The sequence below is a fragment of the Eurypyga helias genome, unplaced genomic scaffold (genome assembly GCF_000690775.1).
Source record: "Eurypyga helias isolate BGI_N326 unplaced genomic scaffold, ASM69077v1 scaffold12841, whole genome shotgun sequence".
In the NCBI taxonomy this organism is placed as follows: domain Eukaryota; kingdom Metazoa; phylum Chordata; class Aves; order Eurypygiformes; family Eurypygidae; genus Eurypyga; species Eurypyga helias.
In genome coordinates this window covers 42,365-61,728 of record NW_010229042.1, presented here as the reverse complement: position 1 = coordinate 61,728, position 19,364 = coordinate 42,365, and the positions used below count along the sequence as shown (strand labels likewise).

The 19,364-nt window shown below is 42.8% G+C and overlaps 1 protein-coding gene across 1 annotated transcript in view; it reads left to right on the top strand.

Annotated features, from left to right (window-relative positions):
• Window positions 1–19,364, top strand: part of LOC104516052 (ankyrin-3-like) — a gene marked incomplete at its 5' end in the record, with an annotated part of 74,300 nt that overhangs the window by 19,784 nt on the left and 35,152 nt on the right. Inside the window, 9 exons of the mRNA XM_010160251.1 lie at window positions 247–401; window positions 6,855–7,066; window positions 8,832–9,039; window positions 9,597–9,693; window positions 10,922–11,150; window positions 11,729–11,854; window positions 12,611–12,733; window positions 13,227–13,253; window positions 14,980–15,061. Coding sequence (XP_010158553.1) covers window positions 247–401; window positions 6,855–7,066; window positions 8,832–9,039; window positions 9,597–9,693; window positions 10,922–11,150; window positions 11,729–11,854; window positions 12,611–12,733; window positions 13,227–13,253; window positions 14,980–15,061 — 1,259 coding nt within the window. The remainder of the gene's footprint in view (window positions 1–246; window positions 402–6,854; window positions 7,067–8,831; window positions 9,040–9,596; window positions 9,694–10,921; window positions 11,151–11,728; window positions 11,855–12,610; window positions 12,734–13,226; window positions 13,254–14,979; window positions 15,062–19,364) is intronic.

Here is a 19,364-nt window from a genome sequence, read left to right as displayed (position 1 = left end):
GTGTAGGCAGCTGTTTCAGAAGATTTACATTAAAATGAGCTACGTATGATGATTTTCAAGTGGTCTATTAATTATAGTTTAACTGATAAAGGATTGTGCAGCTTTGGCAATTTTAAAAACAATTTTACCATAACAGTGCTAACTATTTAATATGTCTGTAGTTTTCTGAAGGACTTAATGGCCATAGGAAATTAAGGGCAGTGAGGAGCTACGGGATTAAAACTAATACGATCCCTTTTTCTCTAGCCCTGTCATAGTGGAGATCCCGCATTTTGGATCAATGCGAGGCAAGGAAAGAGAACTAATCGTCCTTCGAAGTGAAAACGGTGAAACATGGAAGGAGCACCAGTATGACAGCAAACACGAGGACTTAACCGAAATACTCAATGGCATGGATGAAGGTAAACGTTTTCTCAGAGCCTTGGCGAGCCTTGCCTTAGTGCAGGCGTGCTAAGGCGAGCAGGCTAAGCCAACCTAAAGAAGCAACAGCGCAGGGGTTTCTGACTTTGGGGGATACAGTGTGCGTTACATATTAAACCGATGGAAAGAGGGTAAAGAGAAATTGTTCATCCTGAAACGAGTGGTCAGTTCTGGTCTGAAGTCTCGCCAAGTTTAAGCAGAGTTGCACGGTTGCTTTGCAGCATGAAGTTGAGAATAACGTCCCAGCTGGAGGTAAGCACGTTTCTGCTGCTCAGGCCCGCGTGGGGGTCGCTCCAAGCCAACGAGGAAGTGTAAATAACAGTTATATTGGACTTTCCCACAGATGTAGACCTCAGCCCATAGACCGTTATTCTTTGAAACGGTATTGTTAGAGGTTACCTCCCACAAATACACAACCTGCTTTCCTGATGCCCGTCTGGGAAGTCTGGTTCCTTTGTTTTGCTTGGATGTTGCTGTTTATGTGAGAGTCCCTTAGAATGGGAGGACTCAGCTGTACACAGTTCATCAGAAGATGCTGTGGCAGATGGTCCCTGCAGACCCAGCACGGGCAAAGCCAGGCTGGGGCCGCAGCGAGCCCTTGGCACCACCGCTTGCTTTTCCTAGCAAGTATTTTTCAATGCTTGTGCTGATAAACTATCGGTTAAGCTCTTCGCATCTGAGCGTGAATGGGATAACTTGTGGTTTGGACTTTGTTTTTCTATAAGGGTTTATCCACAGGATTCTCTCTGGAAAGCCTCCCACAGAAAGTCACAGTGTGGTGGGTACAAGCTGCAGGAAAGTTCTTTCACTATCAGCAAAAGCATTTGAAGCAAATGATGAGGCTGTGGATGGCAGCTATGTGAGGCTTTGCCTTTGATCTTGACCTCTCTTTCTTTGAAGAGGGCAGCCTCAGCAAAAGGCAAGCTTTGAGAAGATGGAAGGGAGAGCAGTGCTGTTGTGAGGGGCTCCCTGCACGTCCCAGATTTAGCATTTTTATTGATTTCCTGGTCATCTGGAAATGGGAACAGCAAAACAGGATTGTGTGGTATTTTCGCTTCGAAGTACTTGAACTGCACATGAGCTTGTAAAAATACAGAGCAGTGACAAAGATCTGCTTGTTATGTGATGATCTGTTGTAGCTATTTGTTTTGAAATAAACACAGTAGAACCAATCATGTAGAAACACTGTTGGGTCAGTGGGTTTGGAAAAATGCAATAAACCTCATCACAGAAGGAGGGTATATAACGGCAGTGGAACAGGCAAAAGAGTGAGCATGGCCCAGGGTGGTATTGCTTGGGGAAGAATTGCTTCAGGGTTGAAGGCAGTAGATGCAGCCTTTCGGAAAGAAAAATCTCGCCCTCCTCTGTGCACTAGCAGGAGATAGGAAGTAATGCCTTGGCATTTGGGTGAAGTATCGCTGCCTTGTCAGTGGTGAGGTAGTCAGAACTTGTCAGCTGCTTATTTGCCTCATGTGCTCTCCAAGTTGAGCAAAATTCCATTTTGGGGTAGGAAATCTGGGCACAAACGCTGTTCTAAACTTCTCCAACTTGCATCGCTTAGGAAAGAGCTCTCCAGAGGTTCTATGGGGATAAATTCACAGTTTACAGAGGAGAGAGCTCAATAAATAAAAACACTTTGAGAGAGGTGGGCATGCAGCCCTCAGTATTTAGAGCCCTAAATACTAAGCGTCACAATTTGGAGCTAGAGTACAACTTTCAGGTCAGTTGAGGGTTTCAGGTGGCTCTTCCCTTTCATGGAGCTGCTGTTTGAGTTTAGTGGGTATATGTACAGCCAGTGAATCACAGAAAGTATCAGGGACACCGGCCTATTCCCTTAGAGTGAAAATCTTTAGCACCTTAAAAACCAAACTGCAGAAATGCCATTTACCAATCCAGGCAATCATTTATGAGAGGGAAAGGAGAAAAAATACTGCAGACACACCTGGAGCATTCTGTTGATTATTTGTGCGGTTCGTTTTAGCTTAATCCTTCTCTAGTTAGGAGAACAAAACCAAACCATAGAAAGATCTATTAAAATAGTACAGGGGGCTTGGCAAAATTCTGCTCCAGTTAAATGCTACCTTTTCTGTATAAACCATCTTCTAAGCAATAACATAAAAAGACAGATTTGTGGAATTAAGAGCAAGTTGGTTTTTTTCTTCTGAACTTTTAATGGCGGCTGTTAGACTTGAAGCAGTTATCTTGTGTCTCAGAAGCCATAAATTCGGAAGAATTTTACTCCAGGTATGAACTCTGGAGGCAGACGCAGTCTTTAATTGGAATAAAAAGGAGCCACACGGTCATTTCCAGGTTAGCATGCCTTTGCAAGAAAACCCATCTGCAGAGTCATCTCTAATGCCATAACATGCTGCAGGAGTGCCCGTTTCCCTGTCAAAAGCAGGGTGTTAGACCTGCTGTGATTCACTAGTTCTTTCCTATCTGTGCAGTGAAGGAGGGCAATGAGACTTGTATTCCCAGCTCCCTAATGTGCTGAATTTTTCAAGATGCAATCTGTTTCTCTGTTTTGTCTTTTCCTGATTTGCTCTCCCGCTCAGCCAGCGGGGATGAGAGCGAGGACATCTTTCTTCCTCGCCCTCCCTGAGGACTGCTGAATCCTGCCTGCTCTTCCCTGGAAGCAGCACCATCTGCTGGGAAACCTCGTCTGGGCTCAAAGCAATCCAGAGCAGGAGGCAATGCTCCAGGGCACTAAAGCCAGCGTGAAATAATAACAGAACTTGGCTTTTATTATCATGGAAGGACAATGAACCATGATGTGAAGAGTCGGGTTTTCTTGGGTGCCGTCAGGTTTCTGCTGCAGTCGTTTTTATTCTAAAGATGGTGCTCTCTACACAGGCAAATACAGGGCTGAGGGAGTACAGGGAGCCTGTTGTTTTTAGGAAGAGGAGGAGTTTGGTTCTGAACACAAGGGTAGCAATTCACAGCTCTTGGCCATATTACATTTATTTAAACTTGAATCAAGTAAAATATATAAATAGTTCATGTGTTTTTTCCCCTTAGGAAGAAGCTCTCTGTCTTGTAATTGCCAAATAGGTTGTATTTTCAGCCAGGCTCCCTTTATATATAACTTGTGTTTGCTTTTTACATTCCTGCAGCCTTTACAGGTACCTGCAGACAAATTGTGGGTATACATGCACATGCTGGGGTAGCTAATCTTTTGACAGTCTTTTGCAAAGTAGTGAGTGAGCCAAGAAATGCAAATATTTGTGGCTACAATATGCTTGCAGCTGCACAGTGTGATTTCAGATGGGAAGCAGGAGTTTTTACATAACTACTTCTTTGAATCTACAGATCAAACCAGAGTGTGACCTTGTTTATGCGTGGAGTTTAAAATGCCGCCATAAATCACTCTGGAAAGTGATTTAAAGGAAAGTTTTAAAGGAAAGTTTTAAAGGAAAGTTTGTGTGACTGTGTTTAGGGGTGGATTTTAAAATGCCGCCATAAATCACTCTGCAGTGATTTTGCCACATTTCCAAGGAAAGTTTTTAAACACACTGCTCTTAGAATGGCAAGATAAGGTAGTGTGCAGAAATAGACAGGACGGCACGTACAGGACATAGCCTTATTTGAGGATGAGACCTCCTCGTGGCACTGGGAGCGTCCAGTTATGTATGTGGAATACTGACACTGAGAGGGTGGCTCTCGTCACCAGAATTTTAAGACAAGTCTCACTGCCCTCAGCTTTTCCTTGCCCCTTCCTGTTGCTCTTTCTGCCTTCATCCTTCTGTACTTTCCTCCATGTGAGTGCTGCCTCCCGGATACAGCAGTTTCTTAATGGGCATGTGTCTGTGTAGGGCAACTGGTATCCTACGCTCATCCCACCTTTCAGTCTGCACAGTGACACAGTCACCTCTGCTGTAGCCAGTACTGCAGGAGAGCTGCTCAGTCTGTTAAGCACAGGTGAGATTTGCTTTTTCAGTGCTAGCAAAACTCTTTTAAGGCCCTGGTATGAGAAATGAGACACCAGATCTCACAAAGACACCTTGAAGCTCAAAGAACAGCCAGGTGTTTTGTGGCTTCTCTTGTTGTGTTTCCAGTCAGAAGACACTTGTTGTGTGTTACTTTATCTGAAAGTGAAAAAGAAAGGTATTAGACACAGGATGAATTTGATCAACAACTGCCTGTCACTTGACGAAACTGGTGTGTTTGCTCTCCTTGACCTGAGCCACCCTATGTGAGGTCCCTCTCCGACCTTGGAGGATGTAGCTGGGTTTCTCCTCTCCTGTGCAGGAGCCTTAACGTAACGCTCGTGTGGCAGCATTGACTAGAGGGTGGGAAGGAATGATCTTCCTTTCCTCCCTCCTTTCCTTCTCTCCATTTCATCTCTCCTCCATCACTCCCACCAGCCACCTTAGGACAAGGGTACCATACACTTGGGTGGCAGGGGATGACATACATGCACCGTATTCACCATACCTCTCTCTTGACTAACTGAAACATAATGGCCATAGGTGTTCTTTGGGCTGTTGTCTGAAATCTGGGAGACACTGACACTGGGAGACTCTTCCCAGTTCTGCCACCAACCTTGCTACTTTACCTCGCTCTGCTTTGCCATCTATCTGTAAGATGAGGTGTACAGCATACTTCTCTGTGGTTAAACCCTGCCCCCTCCAAAACCTGACCAACCAACCAAAAAATCCTTCAAGGCTTTTAATTGAACCACATTGCACAGGAATGAAGTGTCAGCAACTGAGGAAAATAGTAATGATGGTAGCTCTTTCTGTAAAATGCATGAGGTGTGTTCGGGAGACGTGACCTCTCCCAGGACTAGTTTTCCCTGTTTCATTACTTCTGTCATGCTAACGCTGCGTTTCTCGTGGCAGTCGGAGAGGTGGTTTGATTGCTTATCGTCTTGTAGTTTCTCTTAGGGGACAATTTCATATAAAAGCGTACATATGTATTGGCCAAACATAGCCTCCTGCTACATAGTCCAACTCCTCTCCATGCCTGACAGTTCTTCTGCCACTCTAATCTTCACGTTTTCTTCCTCCGCTGAAGGAGAGTGCCTGCCAGGCTCTAAGGATTTCCAATGTTCTTATATAAAACACTAATTTTCTACTTCAGGAAAATTTTAATTATCCTTCATCTCTGTGAGCATTTTACAGCGGGTTTAGTCTTGAGCAACAAACAGGAGAATGCATAGGATTTACTAGTCAAGATTATACCTGCCTGGTTGTCTCCTGCACAAGCCATTGCTTCCAGAGGCTGCAGGCAGAATACCTAATTCATTAGAGGGCTTCAGATATCAATCTGTGAGTCAGAGTAAATGGAAGCTGACATTATGATAAGAAATCATCCTCTTCTGGTAGGTACATACGACCCACAGCAACTCTATGCAATTAATCCAAATTACCTGCTGAAAGTTTTAAAATGGAAAACTGACATTTCACCAAATTTGTATGCTAATTCTTTTGGAGCTGTAATTGAGCTTACATGTTCAGAGGAGGAAAATGTCTCAGTCACATGAAGTAAGAATTTTATAAATGTCTTTTGTACCATTTCTGGTCCTCCTGCTTTCTCTTGCTGCATCTGACAGGAATGTCATCTTTCGAGGAACAAACTTTCTTCTTCGTGAATGTCGTTCCCTTTATAAGGAAGAAAATAAGAGTAAAACTCCTGGAGTGTTGAAGTGAAACTCAGTTACAATAGCTGATAAGACCAAGTGCAAGAAATTACAGGAGAAATGCATGACAGTTGTGTAATTATCTCCATTTGTGAATAGCATGTATATCACAGGGACTTTACGACTGCACACACACACACATATAGTTGCATAGTTATATTTGTGACACATCACAGTGTTTTCCTTAGTGCATATATGTCTGTGCCATCTACCTAATTAATTAGTTAATATGAGCAGGTACTCCGTGCACCTTTCTGAGCCCTGGTGACCCTGTAAGCTGGGAATATGGCTGAGAGCACTAATTGTCGATGACCTGTGTCTGTTCCAGTTGTGCCTGAGAACGCGTTGAGTTTCCCTGGGAACTGAGGAGCGCAGTGCGGTTATTTTGGGGCAGGTACCCGAATGGCTGCAAGCCTGACGTGGGAAGGGATCCTTCCCATGGTTCCGTGGGTCATGCTGGCAGACAGAGCTCTGTCACATCCACAGTTTACCGGAGAGCTGTGTCTGGTCAGAGTTGTATGGATGCCAGTCTGGGAGACAACTGTCTCAAGCGCCTTAGCTGGGCAAACTCTGGATTGCACAATTGGCGTGAAGTTAAATAGTTCACAAACTGGCTGTGATTTCCTGTGGTTTGATAATTAATAGCACCGAATATTTTTTTCTTCTCCTGTAGTAAATAAAAAACCGCTTCTCAAGCACTTCGAGGCATATTCAGAACCTCATGGTCACAGGTGTGTCTGGCATGAACCTGAGCGAGTAACGCCTGAATGTTTTAACTGTCTTCTCTCACCAGAGCTGGACAGCGTTGAGGAGCTAGAGAAGAAGCGTATCTGCAGGATCGTCACGAAGGATTTCCCTCAGTACTTCGCCGTGGTTTCACGAATCAAGCAGGAGAGTAACCAAATAGGCCCGGAGGGTGGGGTGCTGAGCAGCACGACGGTGCCGCGCGTCCAGGCGTCCTTTCCCGAGGGTGCTCTAACCAAAAGAATCCGCGTGGGGCTTCAGGTAAAGGTGCCCTCGTGTTCGTAACCGTAGGTGGCGTCGACAAACGCGTTGTTGGTCTTAATGCATGGGGCTTGCAGCGAAGGAGCCTGCTGCTTCTGCGTAGTGGGTGGCAAGGTGGGTAGTGTTCAGAGCCGGGATCTGGACTGGCACGTGTCTGCCCGCGCACAGCCTCTGCCTCTCGTTGCCCCCCAGTGCAGATGATGCACAGTCTTCCTCCCTGTGGCAAAAGCCCAGCTCCCCTTTCATCATCACCTTGACTATTGCTTAGCGACTGAAGGGCGGAGGGAAAAGCGAAGGCCTGGCGCCACCACAGCCTTGGTGACATTGCCTGCCGTCTTCCTGTTGGCATGACTGCCAGCTGCCATGAGCTGCCCGGCTGCTGTGCAGTCCCAGTGTCCTGAGGCAGCACAGCAGCTGGTGCTTGCTGTCTCTGGGTGCCCTTTGCCATAGGAATGTGTTTGGTAAGGATTTCATGCAGCTGTTTGCCAGCTGTTACGGGGTCACAGACCTCCCGCATACATCTGTTGTAGCTTAGGACGTTCACTGTTGGTGTTTCTAGCAATGGGTGGCATCTGGGAAGAGCAAATACCTTAATCTCTCCTTAAACAAACTGCACAGAAAGGGGAAAATTATTCCATAAGAGGTATCTCTTTCTTTGAGTTCTGCTAATTACCACTTAAAATTGCATAATAACATGACAAGTCTGATGGGCTCATGAAATAGGGATGCCGGTTTGGATTCCAGTGCTTGGAATTCACACTGGAACAGTTCTGTTAATGATATTTCACATCTAAAGATGAATAATCTTGAGAAAATGGAAGCTCTGCTGTTATGGTTATACAGCTGCCTTTCCAGAGCTCTCTTCTGTGAAGGAAACATGTCATCACGCGTTGTGACTGCTGAGATAGCAGTGTAGCTACATGCTCTGCATATCTATGCATTGTGCAGTTCACATAATGCCACAAGTCACAGGTCAGCTTGATTGGAATAAGCTTGAAAGTTAAAAAAGAAAAAGGTAAACGAATGCAAAACCCTGTTGCCCTAAGATGTCTGTCACTTTTCAGTTCAGGTCTTAGGTGACAAAAACTCTGTAGCGTTTCTTCCCATATTGGCTATTTTTCCTTTTTCTCATACAAAGTTAGAAAACCTTTTGAAGCAAAAAATGGAGGTAGAAAAGCTGAAATTTGCTTATAACTCCATGCATTCTGCATGAATTTGACCCAAACAAGTATTTCTTTCCTACTAATCAACAGTGGAATAGCACAGGAAGCACTGAGTAGAGAGTAAGTCAGAGTACAGAGTGTTCCTCAGGAGCACAGATTTGTATTTGGCAGAGATGTGAGGATTGTTCAGCATCTCTCAGACAGAGTGCCTAGTCCTCACTTCTCAAGTGCAAAATAGGCCTCTTTTTGCACTTTGAAACTGTATTTTATGGCACTCATCACTGTGGAAAAAAACCCCACAAATGCAAAACCAAAACCGAACCAAACACGCTCTGAAAAACTCAGGAAATACTGCAGGCAACTTTCTGAGCTTTACACTTTACAAGTTAGCTGTTAGGGCATCATAAGTGGGTTGTTGAGAAAAACACTAAGCATGAATTGTACTACTAATCACCCTTGAGAGCTGTAGGAGAAGGATGCCTGGGGGGAAAAAAAAAATCTACAGAAAATAAAAGGAAAATTGAATTGTCTTTTGGAAAATGGTTCTGCATTTGTATAGTCAATTTATAGCTCTAGTTTAAATACTTTTCCTGTGTTGACAGGCTCAACCAGTTCCAGAGGAGATTGTCAAAAAAATCCTTGGAAACAAAGCAACTTTCAGTCCCATTGTCACTGTGGAGCCAAGAAGAAGAAAATTTCATAAGCCAATAACCATGACAATCCCTGTGCCACCTCCGTCGGGCGAAGGCGTGACCAACGGGTACAAAGGAGACACGACGCCCAGCCTTCGACTTCTATGTAGCATTACAGGTTAGAGAAAATCGTGCTTGGTTCGAAGGTTCCTGTGACAGCAACCCCTCTGTGCTCACTCCTGCAACTTTCCAGTAAGGGGACACGGGCATGCTTGGTCCAGAAGAGTTCAGATCGGTTCTCTGAGCAAAGCCAGCTGAGGTCATGTGAAAGGCTCCCACTGGTTCCCTGGGCTTTGAATCTCATCTCACGCCATTGCAGAACTCCTCTGCCAAGAGGTGTTAAATGTTATTTTATATTTAGCCAGTATGAAAAATTTCAGCTGTGGCTATTGAACATGGTTGTCAGCAAAAGTAGTTTGCAGAAACACTTCTACCCTAGCTGATAGCAAGGGCGGGGTTGCTATTGACCTGTAGGTGTGTACTTTGCTTACATCAGCATCCTTTTCTGGTGTCTAATATGTGATGTACTCTGTAACAGGTAGCTCAGCTGTTGGAGAACATTTACTGTCCCAGTTCTCTTTCTATATGTGAAGCAAAATAAGTTAGAGGTACCCTTATGTAGTCTGTACATGCTTGGTGTTTGAAGGAAAATCTCCACGGTTTGTATTTACGTAGGAGGCACTTCACCTGCGCAGTGGGAGGATATCACAGGCACCACTCCGCTGACATTTTCAAATGACTGTGTCTCATTCACAACCAACGTTTCAGCCAGGTATGGTAACAGAGCCTGCCAAATGCACCGCGGGAGTAGTTTCCCTTCGTTAACAAAGTGCGTAGTTGTGGGGTTGTTTTTTGGCCTTCTGCAAGTGTTTTGCAAAGGCTGATGGAGCGGTAATGGACCAGATGCTGCGTTGTCACTCTCTATCTATCAGCATCTCTCACAGCCAGGGCTGCACATGAAGCTTTTCCTGGCCTTTTCTGCTGCGGTGATGTCTCCTGGCAGTCACATACGCTGTTTCTCTAAAGGCTGTGGTGCCACACAGGGGTTTGGTTTTGGGGTTTTTTTCTGCAAACAGCAATAGAAAGGGAAAGTTTGAAATGCTTATTCAATAAAAAATTGGGGGGATTCATAAAACCATATTTGTTTAAAAAGTTAAAGACATTCAGTTCCTGGCTGTGGGATGTTTATTTGAAAATTACATAAAGCTACTCTCACAAAAATATCATTTGCCAAAAAAATCATGGTTTGAAATTAATTCTGATGGAGTTAGTGGACTTCCATGCTGATTGGAGGCAGTCAGCAGGATCTGTACAAATCATGCATCCTAGTGGAGAAAATTCATGGTACACCAGGTAAAGAGTTTGTCATTGGGTGCGTAACATTCACACCTATAAGAAGCTTTATAAAGGGACAGAGTTGCTGAAAAAAAAAACCAAAGAAAGATCAGGGCTGAAATATTGCAGAAAAGACTCATTCAAACTGCAAATTAAAATATTGATAACTTGTATCGAAATTGTCATCAAACTTAATCATAAAATAACAGTGTAACGTCTGCCTCTTTGGGCAACTTCACTGTGGGCGTATTTGGTTTCAGCCTATATGGGAGGTGCGACGTTGCTGTATGTATGTATTGGAAAGGAGGTGGTTTTAGCAAATCCAATGTACTGTGAAGCACCAGCACACTACAATATACGTGGTGCGTGGTCACAAGAGGTACAATTGGCCTGCTTTGCCTTCAAATGGGGCTTAAAATAGGCAGTTTTATGAGATCCCGGTGTGAGAAGGGTCAGATAAGTATAGCGACATTTCATTGCCAGGTATTCCCATTTTTGGATGGTTAAAGCTTCTCTGTAAGTAGAATTACAGCTTTGGGAAGTCTGCAAGGACAGTACGTGTGCAAAACAGCCGAGGATTGCAGGACATGGTTTCTCTTTAAAGGCTTAAGCAATGTTTGAGCATAATGAGAAGTGGATTTAATGGTTTGCTTTTTCCCACTCAGATTTTGGCTTGCAGACTGCCATCAAGTACTAGAGACTGTTGGGCTGGCAACTCAGCTTTATAGGGAACTAATATGCGTTCCTTATATGGCAAAGTTTGTGATATTTGCCAAAATGAATGACCCTGTCGAATCCAATTTGCGATGCTTCTGCATGACTGATGACAAAGTGGACAAAACTTTGGAGCAACAGGAGAACTTTGAAGAAGTTGCAAGAAGCAAAGACATTGAGGTATATTTCTTAAGCTGGCTTCTTTCTTATAAATGGACAGTGTGTTTTCTGAGTTGCAACAGATCCTGCAAAAGCCACTATAAGCCCATAAAGGTTCACAGCAAGGCTATGTCAAAAAATTTCCTGAAAGGAGTCCACAAAAGGACAAGGTGGGGGGAACATGAGGACCTGTCTCCAAAGGGATGCCCCAGGCCAGTCTGCCGTGGGTTTTACACGTGCTGCTGTCGAGTAGCCCTGGTTGGGCTTTGCGGATGGCTGACCTGGAATTCCTGCTCATTGGCCCCACAGTCACACAGTCATGAGTAGGACTGGTTTGTGGTGAATACGTAGTCACTAACACGCTGTTTCTTGAAGGAAATTACACATTCTTACTGCAGCAGAGCCACTCATGGTTTCCCAAGCTGCCTGTACTCCTAATACCTTGCTATAATGCTGAGTGATTTTCTAATTTGTTGAATTTAATCTGAGTGGGGACTTGTGCTAAACTCAGGAACTGTGATGGGGAAAATCATTACATACTTACGTGCATGGATCTACTATGAAAAGAGATTTTATTGACATATTTATTGCTTTGCTAGGTACTGGAAGGAAAGCCGATTTATGTTGATTGCTATGGAAATCTGGCCCCTTTGACTAAAGGAGGACAGCAGCTTGTTTTTAATTTTTATGCTTTCAAAGAAAATAGACTGCCATTCTCTATCAAGGTAAAAGCAAAACAAGCCAAATAATTCTGCTGATATGTTTTTTTTTATTCCTAGTGCTAACACTTTTTCAGCACAATAGGACTAAGTTGCCCCGAGGATGTAAGTGTCATTGTGTAATATGTGAATAACACGGAGAGGGTGCCTTGCATGAAGCCACAAAAGAGCTGCTGGCAGAGCTGGGACCAGTACACCCATGATACAGATTCACAGCCTTTTATTAAAACCATATCTCAAGTTAGACCTCCAGAATATTACCAGTAGATCACTATTTCCCAGGGACTAAGCAAAGGAGATGCATTCAGTAACATACTGTACCGCAGAACAGTCTCCAAAAAGTGTGTGCAGACTGTTCATCTCTAAATTACCAGGAAGGGATGCTCACTTTCCTTAGCTGTATCACAGCTGTTGTGCAAAAGAACTTTTTAAGCATTTTGGTGAACACAAGGGCAGAACATGGCAGAAAAGATGAAGGTGAGCAGAAAATGTCTCTTGGTAGTATCCCAGTATGAAACTGCCTGGTTGGACTCGCTCAGCATCTTGCCTTGCAAGGATTTACCGTCAGGGAGCTTCAGGCTGATCTAGCTCTTCCATGGTAACACCTTTTCCCCGTCACCTCAGGCTGAACTCCAGCTCAGTAACGCTGGTCTTTACCCGTTAGATAGCTTCTTATGGAGAGAAACTCTGAGAAACTCTCCAGAAACCTCCTATTACTACATTACTACATCCTACTACACTGTACTAAAATTTCTTTTCTAGGTAAGAGATACCAGCCAGGAACCTTGTGGTCGATTGTCATTTTTGAAAGAACCAAAGACTACGAAAGGACTGCCACAAACAGCTGTTTGCAACTTGAATATCACTCTGCCAGCACACAAAAAGGTATTTGTTAGGACAAGTAAACATTTTCCTGAGGGTTGGTTTGGTTTTATTTTTGCTCCTTTCGTTTTTGTCTTTTTTTTTTTTCTCCTGCTAGTGATAAAGAAACCCTGTGAAGTGCCAGTAATGAGAATGCTTTGGAATATGATAAAGGCTTTTTTTATATTTATGTTCTATTGGTTTCCTGTGTGTAGAACGCTTTTAAAGTCTCTCGTTACTGTGGTGTCAAGTTCCTATAATTTTTATGCTTCTGTTTACAGCTCATGCTTCAGCCTGCAAGTCATAGGTTTATGCTTTCAGTAATGTCACGTGTTGATTTGCATTGGATGTAAGACTTCTTTGTTTTTCTTTTGTGTTGACATTTTGGATTTGCTTTGCCTTATGAATCAGCTTGCATTTTGTGCTCCCAATTTGGTCCTTTTCATATCCTGATATTCTTTTCCCTGCTGTCCATTATAATATTCCTTGTCTCTGCAATGCATCTTGGGACCAAAAGGAAACAGAGTCAGATCAAGATGATGAGGTAATATAAACACTGTCTTCTGTTTTTATTTCCTTCAGATTTAGTGAAGCAAAGTAATATGTTCTAGAAAAACCAAACAACTATTTTTAACTATGGCATTAAAATGACACCTACAGGATAACCATATCCTCGACGTCTGATGGTCTGTTGCAAAACAGTAGAAGTGCACAGATGTGGAAAAAACATGATTATATATTATGAAGTTAAACCAAGCATTGAATAATAACAGTCTAACATTTAACTCATTTTCTTCTGAAAAAGGATATAATTACAAAATTCAGACCAAGTCTATTTTTGGTAAAATCAAAGTTTAGTAGATGTGATTTTACCTCTTGGAGTAATACTGCCAGTGCTTTGGTAACTTGTATTTCTGAGAAGGAAGGAAGTATTCTGAGGCCACAATAGTGGCCTATAATATTTTACTCCTGAAAATAACTGGGTTCTTCGGTAAAAGCAAAGTAGCCAAGAGCATTTTATAGATATTGGGTACAAATCGATTTTCAAATAAACCTCAGATACTTGCAGCTTGAAAATCCACCATTTGGTGGAAACTACAGCATTAGGCTGTCAGAAAATTGGGTGGGTTTTACTCATTAGGAGTAGTAATAAATGAGATCACTTTATAAAAGAAACTACATAGGCGTATCCTGTTTACCGAGCAGGAAAGTTTTCTTCTCTTCCTGGTGGCAAATAAGTAGCAGTAGCCACCTGCTGATTAAAATAATAAAAAAACACCAAACCAAAACACTCCTTACATGTTAAAAAATAATAGTAGCAACCACATCACTTTGTTTTCACAGGATTTGTTCCCAGTGAGGTATTATGTAGCTATAACAATAGTTTTCTTTCTAAATAAACCATATTTTTAGCTCCATAATCAAGTGAGATGATCTCTGAAGGTCTTTTAATATTTAAGGCATCACATTAGCAGCTACGCCACTGAACGCAGCGACTTACGATGCAATAGATTATTTAACAATAGTAGTCTGCTTTCTAATCTGCATCTTTGCATTTTGTGCCTATTAAAAAAAAAAAATCCCCTCCCATGCCTTTTTTTTGTCCTTAATGTATTCACTTTAAAGCCAGTGTACATTGTGGTGTATGTGCTTTCAGGACATATTAATTTGGGGAGAAATATTTGATCGGTCTAAGCTGTACTCTTATGAATGTTTTATGTCTGTATCTGTAGTCTTTTGTGTTGATCTCCTGTTTCTAGTCAAAGGTGGTTTATTTTACAAAGAATGTGTAATATCATACCATTTCTAGTAGTGTGAAGCAGTTTATTAAGTGATAATGGGATAATACAGTTCTGAGATACTTTAAGGCAGGATCATGAGCTACATTTGCTATCTAAGCTCTTCTGCCTCATAAGCAGAGATGTTGTGAGCAGGAAGGAACCCGTGGGGTCACGTCTTAGGGTTGCAGTCCCTTCCCTGCTTTGCTCCAGAAGGGCAGTCATTCACAGCAGATTTCTGCCACCTCCAGTAGCCAAGCTCCCTGCTCCACAGTGCCTGACACTCATTCCATGGCAGACAGGAATGGGGACCGCCTTTGTCCATTCCCTGCCTGCTTGCCCACATTTGGCTTCGGCATGCCTTCCTGAAGTGGAACAGAAACATCCCTTCTCCCTCCTGGGGATGTGTACCGCAAAATGCAGCTTGATTGTTCTGCTCACGTGGGGGATAGGGGTACTCAAGGCACTAAACAGCTTGATGTTTTGTTGCAGACGGAGAAAGCTGACCGGCGCCAGAACTTTGTCTCCCTTGCTTTACGTAAGCGCTACAGCTATCTGACTGAGCCTGGAATGAGTGAGTTGCTCTTACAAAAGTACTAAACCATATATATGTGATTTTTCATAAGAAGAGACATTTTTTCTATAAACGTTGTATTTGGTGTCGCTCTGGGGGAAAAAAAAAAAAAGGAAAAAAATGCCTGTCTAAACCAAAACTCTTGGATGGTCTGTGAACTCTTATGTTGTGAGAGCTTGAAGAATCCTGACTGGCAAATGACGTGTGTTAGTTAAGTAAAAATATAATAAGTGAAAAAAATGCCATGTGGCTTCAGAGTATAGGAGGATTACAAATTTCTTTCACAAAGAATCTGTTCCTCTTCCCTTTGAAAGATCAGGGAGAGCTGCTGTAGAAAGGCATGTGATGCAAAAGTTCAGCGAGGCTGGAAAATGCCGTTCAGATAAGCGCTTGAATGTTTAGATGCGTAGCCAAAACGGACTCTCTCATGTTTTATATTTTTGCCTTTTCTTTCTCCTCCCTTTCCCTTTTTTCCTCTGTTCCCTGCAGATGCTTTTTATTCCCTGGCACCACACATTGCTTCCTCTTAAACTTAGGCTTCCCTTGACCAGACCTGCGGCATTCCATTCCTTCCCTTTTTAAATACAACAATGTATTTGGCTTAGCTTCTCTTTCCTCACCTCTTCTCTCTGAGGTTGACTGCTATTGTTCCCCATTCCCAGGCTTTCTCTTGCCTTTTTTTTCCCCTCGTGACTTCTCAGTTGCTACCCTGCAACAGACCCTTTGATATAATTCCATAAAACCCATAGACAAGCTTCATCGGGTCTTGGGAGTTCCCACTGGATGGCTGCTGTTAATTATCCTATAAGATCTGTGGCTTCTTTGGATTGGATGTGCTCCAGAATGTATTACACTTCCCAGGCCTGGAAGAAGACTTCAAGCATATAACATCTGAAGAAGCTATCAGATCTGCTGAGACATCTTGATGGACTGTTAAGGTATTGTCAAAGGCTTGATGGGAGCTGAGCGAGAGGGGAAAAGGAAGTTGCTTGAAAGGAGTTTGGTGACTGCATGTTGCTTACATTAGGTTTTCAGGCCTCATTGGAGGAAAAAAAAAAAAGAAGAAGTTGTCTTATTTATTCACCAAAGGTCCATTAAGTCTAATTTGCAAAAGGTTGGTAGGGAAAAAACCTAAACCCACTTGAGTTGAACCCAAAAGAAAGATGGGTTATCACAGTAGAGGTTCTTGGCCATTCTTTAACTCTTCTGTCCCTTTTGGCAATGGTTACTACTTAAGGCTGTGAGGCTGCCCAGGAAAGTCATGGAAAAGTGATTGTGTTTGCCAAGGAAGATCGTAGACAGTGGTTGGGCCATCAGCCTGAGCAGCACCTCCTGTGCGTGCGTAGTGTGTAGGCAGCAGCTGCAGTACCCCTGCGCCATGCAGGTGCGAAGGGAGGTCGTGGTCCTGGAGGCGCAGCTCTTCAGCGGGCGCACACTGCCCAGCACAAAGCCAGGGCTGCTGCTGTGGCTGCTTTCTGCCACAGGCTGTGTTTGCTCCAGTGATTGGATAGGAGTGAGGAACCTCTACCTATTTCCAGTGAATTTGGTGGCGCAGCTCCCGCGATTTTGGTAGCAGCACAGCTTGTTCTTCTTACGTGCACTAGCTCGTGCATGCATCTGCACACATACAGGTTTTTTCCCTCTGGCCCCCTGCAAATTCCTGTGCAGAAGGGAGCGAGGCAGATGGGGTATTCCTCTGCCTCCCTGTCCTTACCCCTGCTCAGGGAGAGGGACCGAAGGGTCCCTCGGCTCCTCCCAGCAGTGAGGTCCCCACAGGAGGGCTGCAGTGGGTTAAACCTGCTCAGGCCTGGCTCGCTGCTTGCAGCTGAAGAGGAGCAAGGCTGAGCCGGGACCGCTCGTATGGGTTCACTCAGTGCTTTCCGTTACCAGCTGCAAGCAAGGAAGTGTAGTTTGGTGCCCAGAAGGTAGTAACTAACATCTGTTTTCTGATAAAATCTTGGATGCAGAGTGATGGAAACTGTTAAGGCCAAGAGTGTCCAGTAGCCAAAAGCGCTGTCATATAAAACCACGTTTTACAATATTATCCCACTCCTAAAGTCTTGCGTGGTTGTGGGGATTTCTTTGCTCTTTCAAAATAGTCAAATTGCCCAGTTCCCTGCTGTTTATGTCGTAACTGCACATGCTGGTAAATTGCTCAATTTTCTTTGCACCGGTTCTTCTTCTCGACTGCAATAAGGAGCACAGAAAAAGCATCTTCATCGTGTCTGAATCCATGATTTAACAGGAGAAAGAGCAGTTGAGAGGGGAGCCCGTTGGTTTGATTGCCTCACTAGCCAGTTGTGGCAGGCTGGCTCATCCCAGCGCAGCAGGGTCCCTGTAAAGACATTTCCAAACACAAACTGCTGAACAAGTTGTTCTGTTGTTGGTTCTTTCCAGAATGATTCTGGGGTTTGTTTCTTGGGCATGGGACTGTATGAACTTTCGGTGAATGTTAGCAGCTGCTGCTAATTAATATTCATAATAAAGTCTAGCTCATTTAATGGAGTACACTATGTTTTCTTCTTTGGGGGAAATAAGTATGTTTGTGCTTCAAAATAAAATTACCAAGAAAAATGGATGTTTCTTGACTTAGGCTGTGCCAGTCAGGCCTAGTATTCAAGCTCTCTTCAACCTCAGTGTTCTCATACTGCAATATCACCAGCCATCCACATCGCCTTCTGGGCCCTTAATTGGCTTCTGTAGGACTAGCGCATTTCTCCTTGCAGGATACGGACCTGTGGTATCCTGAGTACTGACTGTTCTATAAGACTGTGTGTGCTTTAAGTTTAACAGTTTAGTGTTAGCCTTGTTAAGCTTCTTTCACTGTAAATTACTGTCTGTCTGTAAGACAGATCAAGCAGGTTTGACAAATTATTAATGTAACTTCAGAGAAAGGTATGTTGAATGAGTTTGGGTATTTTAGCTCCACTTCTAACTCCAAAGAAAAAAAAGCCCTCTAAGTTGCTTTCAATGTCAACTCCCTGAATGTTGTTGCTGTATCAGAGGATACGTATGCTGTAATGGGATTCCCAGAAATACTGTCTTCTGGTATGAGTACCTCCTGTGATGTAAAATGTGGTGGATGATGATTTTGTTCAAAGTGCCTATGAATAAGCTGAGTGTTCTGGGGGATGATAACAGTTGACAGGTTTGTCCTTGCCAGGAAGTTTTTGCATAATATACTGTTCTTTGACTGCTTTTCTAACGTTACCTTTTGAGAAATGTAAAGTTGAACAGGTCTGCCTTTGAGCTGATACAAGAAATCTCCTCAAAAGGTACCAAGACACTACATCTTGTAGAAAAAGTGTACTCTTCTTTTAATGGCCTCTTGTGAAATGGTTTTGTAAGGTTTACATATTTGTGCTTAATACAGCATACAAAACATAGTAATCTGTGTGCTCGTTTTGACCTGATGTATTGTGCATGAATAAAACCGGATTCAGTCGCTTTGCTTGCTCACGTTTATCATAGATCATACTTTTCATGTTTCATGTATGACATATGCTTCTTAAAATCATTTCATGGAAAGTTTTACTTTAGTTTTTACCAAACAAAAGGAATATCGCATGAGAAACAAATGCAAAAGTTCCTTTTCTTTATTTATTTTTATTATTTTGTAAAAATATTGACTCAGAAAAGCTCTTGCTCTTATTGGCTTTGTGAGTGTGAAGCATATCCGAATTGTGCATGGAAATTATAGATTTGAATTTATTCCAGTTGCTTCACAGTTTGCACATCAATTGCCTGTCACTTAAAGGAATTTTGGGTTCTGCATGATATAGTTCTGAGTGCTTTAAAAAAAAGATTTTAGCTATATAATGTCATTTTACTCAAGTTTATATTTTGTATAGGTTCAGTATCTGAATAGAACAACAGCAACACAAATTATTAAAAGGATAATTCTAATAGTTGCACAAAGCAGAGACATACCTAAACAGGCAAAATAGAACCAATACGCATATTTCAGAAGTAGCACATCAGAAAGTCAATAGGAAGTAAGAGAAGAAATTTTGATGTGGCTTTATTTTCACCTTACGGATTCCTTCTTTGTGTTTTTCTAGTCTTCATTGTTTGCAGATTTGGTTGCTATGTGCTTTGTGTCTTTCATTTCATGTTGCTTTTTGGTTTGGCCCAGTCATCAGTATATGGCTCACTCCTATTTTTTTCTTTCCTTTTTTAAATCTTCTTTTGCCTCCTTCATCATAACTCATGCAAACAATTGTACTTGCTTTTTGTAATATTACAACTTTTACTGACCAATTTTCTTCTCTGGTCTCTCTGTTTTTTCAATCATTTTTGTTGA